The following is a 15,250-nucleotide window of genomic DNA, read 5'->3' as shown; positions in this document are numbered from 1 at the left end:
ATATTCTAAAAGTGTGTGGAAGGTTCTAGAATTCTCCAGAATTGTGTGGAGTAGTATGGAGGGTTCTAGAATGTTGTAGATATGTAGGGAGATGTGTAGAAGGTGGAAGAAGATTCTAGAGAATCAATCTCCACCGTTGGTTAGAATGCATCCTAGCCATCCATTACGGATGGGGATGCCTATAAATAGGAGTAGGACTTCATTTTGCAACCAACAAGTCCTAGAGTGAGTTTTGAGAGCTTTGTAGAGAGCTTGAGTGCTAGCCTTGTACAAAGTATTCTTTGAAGTAATAGAAGTGTTCTTTCCTTGCCAACTTAAGTGTCTTAGTGTGTGTGAGTGTGCAAGTCAAGTGAGGAGAGGGCAGGGGTAACTACAACACTAGTAAGCGCACGAAGGGAGTGTGTTAGCTAAGGTGTGCACGGGAGTTAGGCTGACCAAGTACTTGCGAGAGTGGAAGCAACGTCTTGATGCCGCACGGGAGCAGCTAGAGTGGTGCTAAAACTCTAAGCCCGTGACATTTGGTATCAGAGCAGGTTCGTCAAGGGAGCTTTGTTGGAGTAGACATGGCTAGCGGAGGAGACCACCAAGTCCACGTCTTGGAGCAGAGCTTGGAGAAGAAGCTTGCCACACACTTAGTCTACACAGAGACCAAGTTTAACAGGCTCGAGAGAAAGATGGCGGAACTCTATGAGCTGATTGACGGCATTGCCAACAAGGCGTGAGAGAAGGAAAGGGACTTGTATGATTAGGTAGACGACTTGCGCATGGAGATTGCCGAGTGCAAGAAGGAGCTCTCCCAGGCGCGCGAGGTCGTGGTGAAGCCAAGGAAGAAGAAGGCGCCGGAGCCCAAGGAGTACGATGGGGCAAGGAATGCGCGCCAGATTGACAACTTCTTCTGGCACATGGAGCGGTACTTCGAGTGCATGGAGATCGAGGATGATCAGGAGAAAGTGCAGACAGGCACTATGTACCTCACGGGCACTGCTGCTCTATGGTGGAGGCAGCGCTTCACCGGTAGAGGCGCAAGAGCAGTTGACACATAGGAGGAGTTCAAGAGGCAGCTCAAGAGGCAGTTCTATCCCGAGTGCGTTGAGGACCTCGCCATGATCAACCTAAGGCGCCTGAAGCAGAAGGGCAGCATAAGGGAGTATGTGAAGAAGTACTCCAACTTGATGCTGGAGATCCCAGAGATGCCAGAGCGGCAACGCGTGTGCTTGTTCATTGATGGGTTGCAGTCTTGGGTGGCCACGGAGCTGAGGAGGAGGGAGCTTAGAGACTTGGCATCCGCAATGGCTATAGCGGAGCGCCTTGAAGACTTTAGGCGCGATGACAAGAGGGCCACGTCTCCCAGGAGAGACCACGGCAAATGTGGGGAGACCAGCGCTTCAAGAAACGGGGCTCGCCCAAGTCCAGTGATGATGAGCACAGCGATGAGGAGAGACGCCCGCGCCATGATAAGGGCAAGGACCATGGAGAGAGGTCCAAGGCTAGTGGCAAATGGGAGCGCCGCGATAAGGGTAAGTGGGAGCCGAAGTGCTACTTGTGTGAAGGGCCGCACATATTGCGACACTGCCCCAACAAGAAGACCATGAGCGCCCTTGTGAAGGATAAGGACAAGGGCAGGGTGGACGATGTGGGCAGCGATGAAGATAGGTGCATGGGGGCTATGCAGAGGCTGAGTAGCATAGTGCATGACACCAAGAAGAAGGGCAAGGCAAAGAAGGTAGCTGGGATGCGCTATGTGGATGCGCAGGTTGGTGGCAAAGCCGTGTAAGCGTTGGTAGACACGGGCGCTACACACAACTTCATTACCCCGAAGGAGGCACAACGACTTGGCTTGGAGATGCATAAGACGGAGGGCTGGATCAAGGCCGTTAACTCCGAGGAGGCACGCGTGAGTAGAATGTGCAAGGAGGTGGAGCTATGCATGCAAGGATGGAAGGGCAAGGCTGACTTCCAGGTTGCGGAGATGGACGACCACGACATGGTGCTGGGGCTGGAGTTCATGGATAGGAACAACGCCGCGCCACTACCATGCCTTGGTGCGTTGATGATACTTGGAGGCGAGGAAGGCAAGGCCGCATGCATGGTGCCGCTCGTGGGCAGGAAGGAGAGTCCAGAGGTGGCAATCAACACGATGGAGCTCGTGAGGACCTTACATCTCCCGAAGGGTGCGCGTACATTTGGGCCAAGGACATATGCGCAAGTGCTGATGACCTGCGAGAGGCTGGGTCAGCTGAAGAAACCGTGACGAGGGCGTCACGAAAATGGGTGGGGGAGAATGTCACGCCCCACCTATGAAGGTTGTGCCACGCAGGCGACACGCAGACGCTGAGGAGGACGCTGCATGGCAACTGTATGGCAAGTGGAGTTTCTAGAGTCTTCCAGAGTATTCTAAAGTTGTGTGGAAGATTCTAGATATGTGTAGTATATTCTAGAAGTGTGTGGAAGGTTCTAGAATTCTCCAGAATTGTGTGGAGTAGTATGGAGGGTTCTAGAATGTTGTAGATATGTAAGGAGATGTGTAGAAGGTGGAAGAAGATTCTAGAGAATCAATCTCCACCGTTGGTTAGAATGCATCCTAGCCATCCATTAGGGATGTGGATGCCTATAAATAGGAGTAGGACTTCATTTTGCAACCAACAAGTCCTGGAGTGAGTTTTGAGAGCCTTGTAGAGAGCTTGAGTGCTAGCCTTGTACAAAGCATTCTTTGAAGTAATAGAAGTGTTATTTCCTTGCCAACTTAAGTGCCTTAGTGTATGTGAGTGTGCAAGCCAAGTGAGGAGAGGGCGGGGGCAACTATAACACTAGTAAGCGCACGAAGGGAGTGTGTTGGTTAAGGTGTGCACGGGAGTTAGGCTGACCAAGTACTTGCGAGAGTAGAAGCAACGTCTTGGTGCCGCACGGGAGCAGCTAGAGTGGTGCTAAAACTCTAAGCCCGTGACATTAAGCCTTGTCTAGAAAAACAAAATTATGATATTTTCAATTTTAGAACATATGTTATATCTCATATAGTCATACATCCTTTTTAAGTAACTATACCAGAGTTTTGTAGTCCAATGGTATCTTCTCTACCTTTAAAAGTGAATGGTGAGGGTTTGACTCTCCAAACGAGCAAAATGGGTGTGTGAATAGTGTGGTGTGTGTGAGTTTATTGCCAATAACATAAAATAAATAAATAATAATAATAATTGCACTCACACCCCTCCAAGTGGGGTTAAAGGCACCCAGATACAATTTGGACAATGACACCCCCTAATTTTGGTTTAAGTTTAAAAAGACACCCCAAACCCATGCAAATGAATATTATTACCCTTTGATGACCAATTAAAATTATGAAACTACCATTTTAGTCTTTCTAAACATATGAAATAACAAGTTTTTGCCACCAATTTCCTCTCACCTTACCCTTGTTTTTCTCCCTTCCCCCACCTCTTGACTGCCCAACAAAGCCGGTGATACTTTTTATTAGTTTATATTTATATACTTAAGTTACTTGTGTTAAGTTTTTCACTGTTTTTTAATTTTTATTCTTTTACTATTGAAATTCCAAACTAACTATATAAACAATATATATATAATTTTTTTTTATTCATGGTCCCATATCCTTTTACTGGATTCAAACATTAATTAGTTTAGGCTTTGAAATATAAGTTAACTGTTTTAAAAATTATAAGACTTAAGTTACTGGATTTTATATAAGACATATGTTAAGTTTACACAAGACTTAAGTTTATTGTTTTAAATTTTCATGCTTAAGTTTTAAAGTCCCAGTAACCAAAGTAAAGTTTGTAGACTTATGTTTTACAATAGATTGTTTCATAAATTAAGTAACATTCAAATTCATGCATTAATAACATAATGGATTACTTTACAAAGAAAATAATAATAATAAAAAGCCCGTAGCCCGGTTCATTTTAAGCCCGCGTGTCAAGCCCAAGGGCCGGGCTTGGGCTCTCTAAAATGGATTTAGGCCCGCCCGTTAGAAAATTAAAGCTCGCGCCTTATGTGTGTGTGTGTGTGTGTGAGCGTGGGATTCTAGTGTATCAAATCGAAGGAAGAAGGACATCATGGTTTGGTGACCAAATGAAGTGGTGTCATTAATTTAGAATGGATCGGTTAAAAATATCATTTTATAAAAATAATTTTCGTTTTACTTTCTGGGAAAAAAATTATTTTTTATTGTATTATTAAATAGTAAGATCATTTTTGTCATTTTCACATTTGAGTTAACGGATCTGGAACAGAATGGGTAATATGACCATTTTTATTAGTTATGGTGCTATTTTATAATGTTGGGGTTATATGATTATTTTGGATAGTGCAAGGGGATTTTGTTATTTTAATTCATTTAATAACTTCATCCATATTAATTTATTTTTCTTTTATATTCTTTTAACCCTAAGGCTCCGTTCGTTAAGAAGGAAGAAAATTGGATGGAAGGGAGAGAAGAAGGGAAGGATGAGACATCACTAGGAAAGAAATTATGAACTTCCTTCGTTTTATTCGATTGGATGGAAGAGAAGAGAAGAACCTACCAAATTTCTTTGTTCGTTACGAGAGAATGAAAGAGATAATTTAAAATTATTTTTACCATTATACCCTTCATTAAATTTTTTTTTTTTTCATCTTTACTACTCATTTGAATAGTACCATTAATTTCACTCTAATTTGTTGCTTGTTTTATATATATATATATATATATATATATATATATAATCATATTTTATTATTAATAATAATAATATAAAAAAAAGTACCCCAACTGGTGGCACTCAACTCAAGGGACTCATAGGCAGGTCCTTAGTTAAATAGTCTAGAATTGTTTTTCTGGTTTGTAAAACTTGATGTCACTCCTAGCAGTTAGATTAATTTGATACAAATTAAGCAAATCGTGTATTTTCGGCTTCAAACTATGATTACGGACTTCAGAACGATTAGTCTCTGAAACTTAAAAGTATGCCTGGCCCCTTCAACGTAGTCCCTGAAACTCTACTAATATAATAAAGGGGAGCAAACGTAAGGAAATGGTGTTTCTGCTTCCTTATAGCTATGGAAGTAAAGAGGACTATAAGGTAATGCTTTCCAACGAACAGGAATAGAAGACAGAGGATGATGATGTCAACGATATTAAACCAAATACAAAATCTTCTGTGTCTTTTAAACAAAATATTTAGGAAGGATAATATTGTAATTTAGTATTTTTATAATAGCTCCACTTGTTTTCTCTTATGTCTTCCACCCAAATTTGGGTGGATAAAAATTTGTAAAGAATAAGGAATAAGGCATCTCTCCTATTATCCTTTCTCTCCATATCTCTTTCCTATCGAACAAATGAATTTTGTTCCTTCCCTCCTATTTTCCTTCCACCCCTCTTCCTTCTTTCTTACTGAGTAGAGCATAAGAGGGGTTGGTAGTGACTTATATCTCACACTTTAATTTGTAACCATATCTCTTTGAGTCGCTTCTAGATATCACTTATGTAATACCCCGTGACTTTATGAATTAAATAAATGGGATTAATAATTTTTAAATTGGGGTTAGATTAATTGTTTATGTATTTGCTTATGTGCATTCGTGTGATACTTTGTTAAATTTTATGACTTTTAATGCATTGGGTCTAGTTTTTTGGGTTGAGATTTATGCTATCAGGTCATGGGATTCCATGGGAAGTTATGAATCTGATTTGGGCTTAATTGATGGGCTTATTTTGTTAACATTAGCTATACTATTTGGTTAGTTAGATGGGGGGAAAAGGCAGATAACTATACATAGAGAGAGAGAAAAAAAAAAAACAGCGAGACAAAAACTTTAGTCTAGATTCGTCTGTGTGCGTTCTAAATCTTGGAAGAGAAATCAGGATAAGGCTGCAAATTCTTGGCTGGTGGATTTGTATTTTTGCTCTATAATCGTGAGGCAAGTACTATTATTCTCTTCCCCTTGAATCCATAAACATTTCAACTATGTGAAACGAAATCGTTAACATAAACACTATTAAAAACTATGATTCGATTGTGAAATTTATAGATTAAACCTGAAAATGCCCATGTTATTCTGAACCGTATAAAATAATAATGTTTCGGATATTAATATTTCGGTTGCCCATGTTTTTTGGTTGGAATCCTGTATACCTCTGATAAGAAACTCCAATATTTTTATTATTACCTCGGTTTTGACATGTCTGGTTTAAAATCTGTATACATTTCTATTATTTCTTATTCGTATGATTTAATATGTTATTCATAATTGATAAGGGATTTTTCCAATTTTGATTAATTATTGTGTTTAAGGTTTATGTCTTTAATTTTTAAGTTTTGATGAGTAAAAACCTTGTTCTATAATATGATCACTTTATCTGGGGATTATTTTTCATATGGTAAAACTCGATTAAACTCTTATAGCATTAGTAACTGACATAATAATTATTGGTAAAATCTGGTTCCTGTATCGTGCCGCCCCCTGACCCAGGCTCGACGTTAAATTATTTGCGTGAACCTTAGTGCTACACCAGAATTATCGATGGGATTGGGTTATTTGTGTTATAATTATATTTATCACACTTTTTATGGTTTTGGTGGCTTGATATGTGAACAAGTCTACTATGTTTATGAGCATAGGAATATGTTATAGAACCACCAGGGCTGACTATTTATGTAGTCTCACAAGTATCTATTGACATGGTTGATTTGTTAAAACATGGTTGAGTTGTTGGGTATGTGGTTTGGTTGTAAGCATAATTGAGTTGCTTATTTCCTTATGTATTTAAATGCTGATTACATGTTTATGTAAATGAGGTGATCTTCTGGGGGTATTACGGTACGTAGTAGATCACTCCTTAGTGTTTGGAGTTCATGTCATGGATTATGGTGGTGTATATTTATTTTATCGAGGGAGGTAATCAATCGATGTCCTACCTATTATTCGTGTTGTTTCATTTGAGAATTAGGTTTATGGGTTATCTGTTGGGATGTAGTAAAGGGGACTTGCTTGTGGGATTAACTCACATTTTATTGATATTCCAGGTCCCAGACAGGAAGGTTGAAGATTCAGCTCACCATAGTTTGGCGAGGATCATCCACTGTTTTCCAGTTTTATCTCAGCGTTTGTTTTGTTACTCTTTCATACTTTATAGATAATGGATATTTATAGATTTGGATTTAAGGATCCTTGGGTTGTAAATAATGATTATGAATTTAAGCTTCATTTAATGATGGTATTGACCTCCGCCATTATTTATTTCATTATTGTATTGTGTACTTATTTATTACTAGGTACTTGATATCTCATTATCTCTTAATTTTTATGTATAAACTTGACCAACTTATATATGGAAATTAGGTATCACAACCTCAATCCGATATTTAGTCATTACCTTCTAACGAGACTAAATGCTAATTGATAATGTATTTCAAATAAGCTGATTCGTAAATCTAAATGGACTTAAATTATCTTTAGCTATTCGAATAAATTTGGCTTAAATGATTTATTCAAATTGTTTTTTTTTTAAAAAAAGAAAGAAAGAAAGAAAGATTTATTCAAATTGTTTTGAATAGTTAATAAATCAACGTGTTCAGTTAAGCTCTAATTTATTATTTATTATTTATTATTATTATTATTTTTTATATATTTTTTTATTATCTATAGTCAAACAAAACAAAATAAAACTAATTCGGATCTAAGTCACATGAATCGTGGAAATGGTCCACGAATCCAAGCTCCGCACGCGGATCCACGTTTTTTGAGCAAATTCGCCAAAAATCCGCATACTCGAAATTTGAGTTCGTCGATTCTAATTTGTAATCTGCGGATTGGGCCATATGGGCCGAATTCCCCTTTTGTGAGCACAATAATGATTACATGATGGCCAGATGTGCCGAATTTTGACCCATCAAGCTTATTGTGAGCATGATTGTGTGTTGGCATTATTTATAAAAAGTTTTATTGAGACCTAAGAAGAAAATCTACTAAAATGCCAACTTTTGGTTGTGTTTCATTTCCCACAATTTAAATATATAACTACTTCTTAGCTTTACTTAATAAAGCAAAATAATAAATAAATACCTGATTAATTTTAAATAGCTTTATATTACAAAAGTCAACAAAAAATAATATTTAACGAATAAAATTTTTAATACATTAATTAGAATAGTATATATTAGTAAATGTACACATGCTCTCATTGAAATAGCAATCGCTTCCAGGCAGACTTGTTCTATTACTTTCGACCCATATTTCTTTATTAGATCTACGACCAACCTTCTTTATCCGTTAAAGAGCTCACAAATGTTAACTGAGAAAGTTGGTTTCATACCTTTTGGAAGGAGAAAATGATGACTATATGAAAATCTTTCTTGGTTCGGAGTGGGAGCGGAAACCTCCGACTGGGAACTCATATGGTGGGTCTTCGGACCGGAGGTTCGGATTGTTTGAATCTTCAAGAAATTATTACATTAGTTAGGCTCCTAATTTTTTTTTTTTTTTTATATCTACAGCCAAACAAAATAAAATTAAACCATGTGCTTCTTTAAATAGAACCCTTTTAAACTATTAAATATTAAAATTCAACAATGTATATGGATTGAGTTATAAAAAATGAAAAAGGAAATAATTAGATTTGAACTGAAATCTTATTTTTATGTTTGAACAAAGAATAATGATTTAGGGGTCGAATCATTATTATTTATTTTAGATTTCATATATTTTATTTTTCATAACCAACTAACTTGCCTTAAATTTTGTTTATAAAAAACACAAATTTTGTTTGATTTCTTAAAAAAGTTTTATAAACTTACAACAATGTCATTTTTGGGGGTAAGTTTTATACTACTCAAACAATAAAATGGTAATTTTTATAATTTTTTTTTTCTTATTAATTATATATACTGAAAAATATATTGAAAAAATTACACCCTAGTCTTGCACTTAAAAAACAATTAAGTCCTATAAAAATTTGGTATGACAAATATGTCCTGCTTTTGAGATCTATTTCAAAATAAGTTCAAATATAACTTTTTTTTCCAATATTATCCTTATTATTACTAGAGTACAAAAATTTATGAAACTCATCCATATTTCCTTCTTCTTTTTTCACATATTAAAAAAATGTCATATACTAATAAAACTGTTGTCAATTTATCAAACTATTAAATTTATGTTAACTCACCTTCCTTTTTTATTTTTATTTTTTTAATGTTAACTCACCTTTACTTCCTTGGAGTGTGCATCTTTATGAAATACAAATTATGTCATCATGGTTTCAAAAATTAGTGCAATTAAAACAAACAATAAAATGTAATGACCTGGTCATTTTTCTTCATTTCTATTTTCTCAAATTTTACTGATAACTTTTTTCCGCTGATTTATTTTTTTTTTTATCATTTTTCACTGTTTTTTCATTTTGCGTAACCTTTTGGGTCGTGCTCGGATTTGATTCCGACCGTACATGCATTCATTTTATTTGATTTCTATGTGATCCACATTTTTACTTTTGTAGAAAAGCATGCTAGATGTTTACTTTTGCCCGTAGGGGTATAAATGCAAATATTCTTGAAAATTGTATTTCTTTACTTGGGGTATTTTTCGTAATTATCTTTTGATAAAATTTTGTATTTAAGATTCTTTTAAATGTACCTTTTGAATGACACTTCATTTTGGACTTTCTGAGAAATTCACTTTTTGAATTATTCAGTCGGGGGCATTTGTGTAATTATGGAAAGTTTTTGAAAAAGTTTCTCGTTTTGGGTTCAAAATTTTATGAGGATTTTATTTTCACTTTTTATTAACTCTAGGCTTTTGGAGTTTTTTTTGAATTTTTATTTCATTTATTTTGAATTTTCGAATCTTGTTAATCGTCAGTCTTGTTCGGGGCATAACTTTTCGCTCGGGGCTCGGTTTTCGATCTCGTTTCTTCCGTTGATCTTAGAATTCTATTTCAAAACGTTTTTGTTCATGGATCATCTGCATTTGAGCATGTCTTCACTGATTTCACTTTTTGGACTCTGGCGGGGCTCGTTCGGGACACATTTTTTTGCCTATTTAGGGTAGGTGGATGAGAGAGAAAGTTATTTCACTTTTTCTTCCATGTAAAAGCAGACCAGCCACCGTTGAAGGAGCTTGGAGGCTACCACTTTCTCTCTCCTCTTTTCTTCTATTTCCTCTTTGATTTTTCATTTTCGCGGTTTAGGCTTTTTTGATTTTCTCGATGACGTAGTCATTTCTATCTGATCGGTTTTCGATTTGCAGCACTTTGATTTTTGGGTTGTGAGTTCAAATTTGGATTTGGGTCTTGTCTCTTGAGGATTTTTTGCTCTCATTGTTGTTCCTATCAAAACCCCGAAGTTTCGTCGCATTTTGTGGAATTTGATTTTGGTGGAATTTGAGATTTCATCTCAAAGTGGGATAGAGGGTATTTCATGTTTATAATCTTAGTATTTTACATATTTTTGAGATTTATATAACTTATATGCATGTTTAAAGTTTAGATTTAGAAATAATTTTTATTTTAATTAAATGATGATTTAATTTCATAGTTGAAGCATGCTTAGATGAAATTAATAATATGATATTTGGAGAGCCCATGGCTTGTAGTTTATCATATATTATTTTTGAAATTTTTAGATGACTTTTGAAATCTAAAGATTTTTAATTAATTAAGTTAATTAAAAATTAATTAAGTGTTTTAGTGGTTTAATTAGACTTTTGATTTGATATTTGAGTTATTCATGGTATGTTACTTATTATGTGTTAATTTCATGTTATTTGGTGATATTTTGCTATCTAAATAAATAAATTAATTTTTATTTAATTAGTTTCCATTTAATGAAATTATGATTTATTTACACTTTTGATATTTTCAATGCCTATTATGTTATATGCTATGGTAGTTGATGACCTAGGGCATGTCTTGTGTGTTTCTACATTTTGATTGTGTGTGGTATTTAATTATGTGCATTTAGTATATGTGTACATATTTGTTGTGCACTATTTGTTGATTTTGTAAAGCGTATAAGGACATAATTTATGTGATGGCTAGGGCTCGGCATTAGTACGGAGATAAAAGTCTTCCTTAGTCACAAAGTGTGCACTGGGTAGTTCCTTGAGGGTTGTAATTACCCAAAATAACTTGTTCGGTCTTGTGACCGCATGTCCTAACCTTTCCACTTATTTGATTTCGCATTTAAAATTCAAGTTACTTGCTTTGTGAATTTATAATTTGTTTTCCTTGTATTTGATATTTCAAGGTTGTTTAATTGCTTATTTATTGTGGTTTATGATGTGGATGTTCTAATGTAACTTAGGATAATCCTTTAGTCTCACATTGGACATAAACGTTAGGTTGCATGAATCACATAGATTAATTTATATCAACTTATAAAAACTTGCAAAACTTTAGGTTATACGCATGTTCATTTCCTACGAGTAACTTGTTTATTCACTCTCATTGTTTGGGACATTTTTTAGGTAAGGAACCGTACTTTAGGGATGCACAATATCCTTAGAACTTACTTGTGGCTTAATGAGTTGGCGTATTTCCTTACATGCACTTACTTGCATGATTTTGCCTTATTTTCGATTAAATATGTCAAAACTTGTAACTTCTATTTGGAATATGTAAGAAGCACCTAAATGCATCATTTGATACCTATTTGACATGTATGTGATGAGGCCAAGGGTCAAGAACCTCATGCTTTACTTTTATGTTATTTGAAATTATGCTTAAAAATGTATTAAATTGGAAAATGCGAAACTTTAACAAGTCAATTTCAGTTTAGATGGTGGGAAATACGTTTTATCTTTTTTCATAATGTTCTTGTATCATATGTGACGCGTGGTCAAGGGTCAAACGGTCTTTTGAATGCATCTATAATGATTGACTTCACAAAGTGCTTAAAAGGGTATTTTTCATGATTTGGGGGTTCAAGCATGTCATATTTTTACATATGGTGTATTTTGAGATCATGGACCATTGGGACGCATTTTATTATGTATATTACGTTTGCGAGAATGTTTACTTTGCACAAAATATCATGGTTGCATGTTATGGTTGATGTTAGACTTCAAAATTTTCATTTTAAGGCATTTTTTAGGTTTAATAGATCGAATTTTGTATCGGGTATATTTGGGGGTCACAGACCATTTCTGCATGTTTTAAAACATTTATTACGCTTGCGTGCACAATTGTTTTAGTCCACAACTTCATATTTGGTCATTTGAACACTTGAAGCAAAGTTGCATTTTGACATTTTTCTTCAAAACTGACCTCAGGGGTATTTTGGGCATTTCAGGTCAAAAATAAAATTTTCTTTCGATATGGTCAGTTTGAAAAAATTATTTTAAGGGGTTTATTCTTCGTGTTTTCCCAAAAAAGGTTGTTTCGGGGTACAAAACGCTTTCTGTTTTCATCAATTTTTTTTTTAAAACATGCCCGGGTTTCAAAACATGTCTAGGATTCAAAATACGTCACTGGCAACTTCAGCATACGCAAGCGCATGGGGCTTAGCCCTGGTGCTCTCGGCCGTGACAACGCCCGATTTTGTTTTCGCTTGTCCTCTTCTGTTTGGTCTCCGAATCAAGTGATTTTTGAGTCCAACTTCGTTAATTTTTCGCCATCTATCTAATGGTGGCACCCATACCCTTTTGAAAATTATGATTTTGCCCTTAGGCTAAACGTGTCCGTTTTTAAAACTTCGTTTCCACATTTTGTTTTCTTTTAAGTTCCGTGGTTTCATGGGAAGCCATGTTTGTGTCTTAAGGATGACGTACAACTCTTGAGACTTTGTTTGCATGTGAAATGACCATTTTGCCCTCAGGGACATACTTGGTCTATTTTCACCTTTTTGTTTCTGCATTTTTTTTTTTTTTTTTTTTTCCGCTTCCGCATTCGGGATCTGTTATCAGGTCACATCGACTATCCAGGTTTGCGAAAATTCGGAACGTCACGATAAAGTTCAAATATAATTTGAAGTGGAAAAATGGAACAATTATCCATCTAATGATTTAAATTTTGTTAGTTAAAGAAACTTATGTGTGAAATATCCATATATAAGAAAAACATGCACCTTTAAAAAAAAATTTTAAAAAAATAAAAATTCTATAAGAGGATCTAATGAAAACATGACTTTGAAAGTAGAATTGAAATTTCACCTAGGAAAGATAAAAAAGGAGATTTTTTTTTTTTCGCTATAACTAATATGTTGGATGAAGCTGTACTTACCAAAAAAAAAAAAAAAAAAAAAAAACTGAAATAAGAAAAAAAAAAAATTATGAACAACAGTGAGCTAATTAGTAAACTATAATTCAACTAATGTTGTCGATAAAAATGAAGAACGCCAACCAAAACAATCCACCCAATACAATCCACCCAATAATATATGAAAAGGGTGGAAGAGGTATTATATTTTTCATAAAATTTATTGAAAATAAATTTCAAAAGCAAGAATTCTTTTATCTTAATCAAAAAAATTTAAGGCTTACTTGGCTTTATGATTAAAAAGTAGGAGGAGGTAATTTTTCCAAATATAATTTTCTTTTATTTACTCCACTTTTATTTACTTTTACTTTTCACCATTCAACATTGTTTATAAGCTACTATGCTATCGTGTCTTCATCTTATTGGTCCTTCTCAAAGCACACGGATCGCGAAAATAATCACCCACAGCCGTCGATCATATCCCCATCGAACGGTCACTATTTCAACACTCCATCAATACCAAAACCAACACCTCATTGCCTCACCATTTATAACCAACACCCCGAGCACTCAATCCTGCGCTGGGTCCGGACAACACGACTTGCTTATCTCCTCATTCAGTGTGTTTGCTTCTCGAGAAAATCGTTTTCTTTTCTCCAGACACTCGTTCTGCTAAAATGGATACCGGTGGAAAGGCGAAGAAAGGTGCCGGAGGCAGGAAAGGGGGCGGTCCAAAGAAGAAACCGGTTTCCAGGTCCGTCAAAGCTGGCTTGCAGTTCCCGGTCGGAAGAATCGGCCGGTACCTGAAGAAAGGCCGATACTCTCGGCGCGTCGGAACTGGCGCTCCGGTTTACCTCGCCGCCGTACTCGAATACCTCGCTGCTGAGGTAACTCACTCTCTCTAGATACGTATACGCATCTTTTTCATGTATGTATGTGCATCTCAGCTTCTGGCTTTGGTATAATTTTGTCGAACTTCTAGATTTCCTGTGCAGCAATTTCTGTTGTTCGTACGTAAAATTGATTTTTTTACCAGTTTTAGTTTGTTATGTATCATGCTTCTATTTTCTTTAATTATATTCAAATCATTTGAAGCCCTAAACCTTCGTTTGGTTACCGAGAAAGCAAAGGAAAATAAGACAAAAGTATTTGATACTTATTGGATTTCTGAACACGATATACTCTATTTGTGTTTTAGTACTTCTATTGATGATGAGAGCTAAATTTTGTTCTTTAATTTGGTGTTCTCTGCAAATTTTGACAGTACATGATGGACGAATCTTAGTCCTTTTTTTTCCTTTCATACATTTTCTGAGCAATCAAACAGAAGTTAATTGTGGATTTTGGTTTGGTATCATGTGATTTATGCTGACTGTGGTGGGTTTGAAAATTTGTAATGTGTTCAGGTGCTAGAGTTGGCTGGGAACGCAGCTAGGGACAACAAGAAGAACAGGATAATACCAAGGCATTTGCTATTGGCAGTGAGGAATGATGAAGAGCTTGGGAAGCTTCTCGCTGGAGTGACGATTGCTCATGGAGGTGTGCTACCAAACATCAACCCTGTTCTCCTGCCAAAGAAGTCTGAGAAGCCCGGAAAGGAACCCAAGTCTCCTTCCAAGGCCACCAAGTCCCCTAAGAAGGCTTAGGGTTCTTGTAGTGTGGAAGAAAGTGTTTTCTCTCTTTGTATGTAATTTGATTATGTGTTGTTGTTGTGTAGGAAAAAGCTTTATGTGGGTAGTGTTTAGGTTGATTGAACTCTTCTTGTTTCCACGAACTTGTTAGAACTTATATTGGTTTGAAGGAAATGAAATTGTTGGTTTCAATCTCAAATCCCATTTGTTGTCAATTAGATTATTAGTGTGGTTGGGCACTGTTGTTTGATGTTAATCGGGGATGGTTCATACTAAACATGGAATGAAGAAATTTCTCTTGGTTTTGGAGGGATGGGTAAGGTAATTATGGAGAAACGTACAAGTTCTTTACCATTTATTGGTACATGTTCAAGGGGAGAGACTTTTTCAGTTTGACAAAATCTGTTGACCATAAAATGTGAATTGAAGA

General features: G+C 35.9%; 1 protein-coding gene across 1 annotated transcript; it reads left to right on the top strand.

Moving 5' to 3' along the window:
- The first annotated feature begins 13,750 nt into the window (after nt 1-13,750).
- On the top strand, nt 13,751-15,019 carry LOC132313138 (histone H2A). Its single transcript, XM_059811811.1, has 2 exons — nt 13,751-14,076; nt 14,596-15,019. Exons 1-2 carry the CDS (start codon nt 13,867-13,869, stop codon nt 14,833-14,835), a joined length of 450 nt encoding a protein of 149 aa, XP_059667794.1. The 5' UTR covers nt 13,751-13,866; the 3' UTR covers nt 14,836-15,019.
- Nucleotides 15,020-15,250: the final 231 nt, after the last annotated feature.

Source organism: Cornus florida, unplaced genomic scaffold, assembly GCF_030987335.1.
Source record: "Cornus florida cultivar Cherokee Brave unplaced genomic scaffold, ASM3098733v1 CherokeeBrave_3.0.0_Hap2_Chr06, whole genome shotgun sequence".
Lineage (NCBI taxonomy): Eukaryota > Viridiplantae > Streptophyta > Magnoliopsida > Cornales > Cornaceae > Cornus > Cornus florida.
This window is presented reverse-complemented; position numbering and strand designations above follow the sequence as displayed.